At 45.4% G+C, this 3622-nt stretch overlaps 1 protein-coding gene across 1 annotated transcript in view; it reads left to right on the top strand.

The window, feature by feature from the left end:
• The window catches only part of RNPEP (arginyl aminopeptidase), a 22010-nt gene that overhangs the window by 11864 nt on the left and 6524 nt on the right, over nt 1–3622 (top strand). The window contains exons 4-6 of the mRNA XM_003792274.3: nt 1201–1317; nt 1831–2066; nt 3408–3521. Of these exons, the coding sequence (XP_003792322.1) occupies nt 1201–1317; nt 1831–2066; nt 3408–3521 (467 nt within the window). The remainder of the gene's footprint in view (nt 1–1200; nt 1318–1830; nt 2067–3407; nt 3522–3622) is intronic.

Below are 3622 nucleotides of genomic sequence, written 5' to 3'. Positions count from 1 at the left end.
AAAAATAAATAAAATGCTCCGAGGGCTTCAAGGTCCAGTTCTATAATGTGGCATACAAGAGCCTCTGTGTCCCATCTCCCACCGCTGCCTTCCCACCCTAGTCTGACGCTGTAGACTCCTGTAACCCTGGACTCTTGGCACATGCAGTTCTCCACTGCTGTGTACTTGCTTTGATACTTGGGAAGCACCTGATACTGGTTTCTTGGTATTTTTCCTCCTGCTAGAATAGTTTCTGAGCTTCTGCAGGGGCAGAGAGGAAGCCTTGCCTCATCCAAGCTTGAGTCCACCCAGCTTTGCCATGTCTCTCTCCCTCGGTATGACTATGTGGGAGAGCAGCTCCGTGTGGTATCTGGGAACTCTTGGTGAGGGCACAGGCTTCGGTTACAGAAGCCCTGCATTCTTTGCATTTTTACATTAGACTGGATCTGCTTGGGGTTTTTGGTTTTGGTTTTGTTTCCTCCTATTCACCTTTGTTTCCCCATCTTTTTATTATGAAAATTTAAAATATATAGAAAATTGAAAGGATGTGGCATGCAACACTTGTATAACCACCCGTTTTGTCATATTAGTCTTACTTATGAGTAGATTTGCTTTTGGTTTTGCTGGACCATTTAAAGGCAAGTAATTCAATGTGCCTGCCTCTGAGGAATAAAGACATTCTCCATTATGACTACAACATTATTGTACCTAAGATAATTAACAATTTTTTTTTTTTTTTTTTTTAGTTGTAGTTGTCATTGTTGTTTCTAGGCTGGATTCGAACCCTCCAGCTCTGGTGTATGTGGCTGGCGCCCTAGCCGCTTGAGCTACAGGTGCCAAGCTGATCCTCACTACTCATTTTATAGATGAGGAAACTGAGGCTCAGAGAGGTTGTTTAACCTTTTTCAAGATAGCACCAGTGTTAAAGCTGTAACCCTATAGCACTGTGGGTTTAGACCCTGTTTCCTAGAGGAGGCAGCCTCCAACCCCAGAAGGCTGTCTTGGCGTTCTCATTTCTCAGGGGTGGTGAGCAGTTTTTTGCATCTGTGCAGGTGATCCTTATGTCTCCTGTCTCTCTGTCTCTGTGGCTTACCACATTGTCACATTCATTTGACTCAAACATGGGATCGAGGCCAGTTTTCTTCTACAGGTGCTTTCCAGATCAGGTCACTGTGATGGTCTCTAAACACCACTCTGCTTTCTTTACACCCTTATCCTTAGGAGCCGCGTGTGGGCAGAGCCCTGTCTGATTGACAGAGCCAAAGAGGAGTACAACGGGGTGGTAGAAGAATTTTTGACAACAGGAGAGAAACTTTTCGGACCCTACGTTTGGGGCAGGTGTGGTATCACATGGACTCTGATGTCTTTTGTTAAACAGAATCCTTGGTTTCTATTCTTCCTGCTGGTGCAGCTTCTCTTTCTTCCGTCTCCTAGAGCAAAGTTCCCCTGAAAATTAAGATGAAAAAAAAAAGGGAATTCGCACAAGGCACAGAAGCTGCAGGGAGAAAAATGGAGGAGCCTGGGCTTTATTTTCAGCAGTGGGCAGAAAATTGTACTTTGCCTGTTTAGTGAGTGTATTTTGTAGGGCTTGGAAATACAGCAGAAGCTCCATAGTTCACCTCCACATATTGAGCACCTCCTTAAGTTGACCTAATTTTCATAGACTGGACATGCAGTAGCCTAATTCCTTATATTGACCACCTCTGTATATTGACTAGTTTGTTACAGTCCCCTGGGTGGGCAACTTACACAGGTTCTACTGTAGATGGGGAAAGCCATTGCTCAGGAAATCGAGGTAGGGTATGTTCTGGGGAGCCGAGACCTTGCTGAGACTTTCCGCCTTCTTGGCAGGTACGACTTGCTCTTCATGCCACCATCCTTTCCATTTGGAGGAATGGAGAACCCTTGTCTGACCTTTGTCACCCCCTGCCTGCTAGCAGGGGACCGCTCCTTGGTTGATGTCATCATCCATGAGATCTCCCACAGTTGGTTTGGAAACCTGGTCACCAATGCCAATTGGGGTGAATTCTGGCTCAATGAAGGTTTCACCATGTATGCCCAGAGGAGGATCTCCACCATCCTCTTTGGTAAGGTGTCCATCATCCTAAGGATTCTGCCTCCCATTCCTTCACCTGTAAGGCCAGTGGGATCTCCTTTGGGGGTTTCAGGATGGAGATGAGTGGGAAGGGAGGAGGTAGTACTATATCCTTTCAAACATTTGTGTGTGTGTGAATTATCAAACCATATGTAGTTTTACAACTGGATTTTTTTTAACTTGATAAGGTTAAACATTTCCCCAATTCATTTAACTTTTCTTCTGTAGCTGTATAGCATGGATGTTTTAGTCAATCTCTAGTTGTTGAAAAGGTTGTTAGCAATTTTCCCTTGACATATTTTGAAATCATAATTTCAAAATCAATTTTCATAATCAAAATCATAGATTCTTAAAATCATAATTTCTGGGTCTGAATATTTTAAAAGCTTTTGAGTGTAAATTGTTCATTACCTCCCAGAAAGTTTGTACAAGTTTATTGTTTCATTCTGAGTACATAGCCAGGCATGGTGGCTCCACCTGTAATCCTAGCACTTTGAGAGCCAGGGTGGGAGAATTGCTTGAGGCCAGGAGTTTGAGACTAGCCTGAGCAAGAGGAAGACCCTGTCTCTATAAAAACAGAAAAACTGGGCAGCTCCTGTGGCTCAGTGGGTAGGGCGCTGGCCCCATATACCGAGGGTGGCAGGTTTGAACCTGGCCCTGGCCAAACTGTAACAAAAAGCCAGGTATTGTGGCGGGCACCTGTAGTCCCAGCTACTCGGGAGGCTGAGGGAAGAGAATCGCCTAAGCCCAGGAGTTGGAGGTTGCTGTGAGCTGTGATGCCATGGCACTCTACTGAGGGCAATAAAGTGAGACTCTGTCTCTTAAAAAAAAGAAAAACTAGCTAGGTTTTTCTAGTGGTGGGTGCCTATACTCAGAAGGCTGAGGTGAGAGGATCACTTGGGCCCAAAAGTATGGGGTTGCTGTGAGCTATGACGCCACAGCCCTCTACCCAGGGCAACAGATTTATTATTTTTAAATAAATAAAGAATTTATTATCATTATTAAATAAATAAAAAATATGTTGACAGAAAACAGTATCCATCAGAGAAAAGACATGATTCTCCCAGTCCTCATTTGTACTAGAGACCCACAGCCTAAGCGAACCGAGTCCTTTGTAGCCCAGAGCAGCTGAGGAGCTGGGGACTAGGTTAGGTTGTGTGTAAGTGACCTTGTTTGCCCTCAGGGTCCCCAGGAGAGTAGTGGTGTTAAGTTTCAGGTGTCTGTCACTGTTCTTCGTGAGGCCACAAGGGGGCAGCACAGCATGTGTGTCAGAAGGGTATCCTTCAATGTGGTGACAAACTTCTCTTGGGGCTTCTGTTTGATTTTGCCCCAGGGGCTGCATACACCTGCTTGGAGGCCGCAACTGGGCGGGCTCTGCTGCGCCAGCACATGGACATCACTGGAGAGGAGCACCCACTCAACAAGCTCCGCGTGAAGATTGAACCAGGTCCAGGAGGCTCTGTCTGAAACCCCTCCCCTAAGTTGAGCATGGAGCCCCAAGTTAGTTCAAGCTTCATGTTGATTAGTGAACACTTAGAATACTTTCTT

Source organism: Otolemur garnettii, unplaced genomic scaffold, assembly GCF_000181295.1.
Source record: "Otolemur garnettii isolate 467f Iridium unplaced genomic scaffold, OtoGar3 scaffold00055, whole genome shotgun sequence".
Classification (NCBI taxonomy): Eukaryota; Metazoa; Chordata; class Mammalia; order Primates; family Galagidae; genus Otolemur; species Otolemur garnettii.
This window is presented reverse-complemented; position numbering and strand designations above follow the sequence as displayed.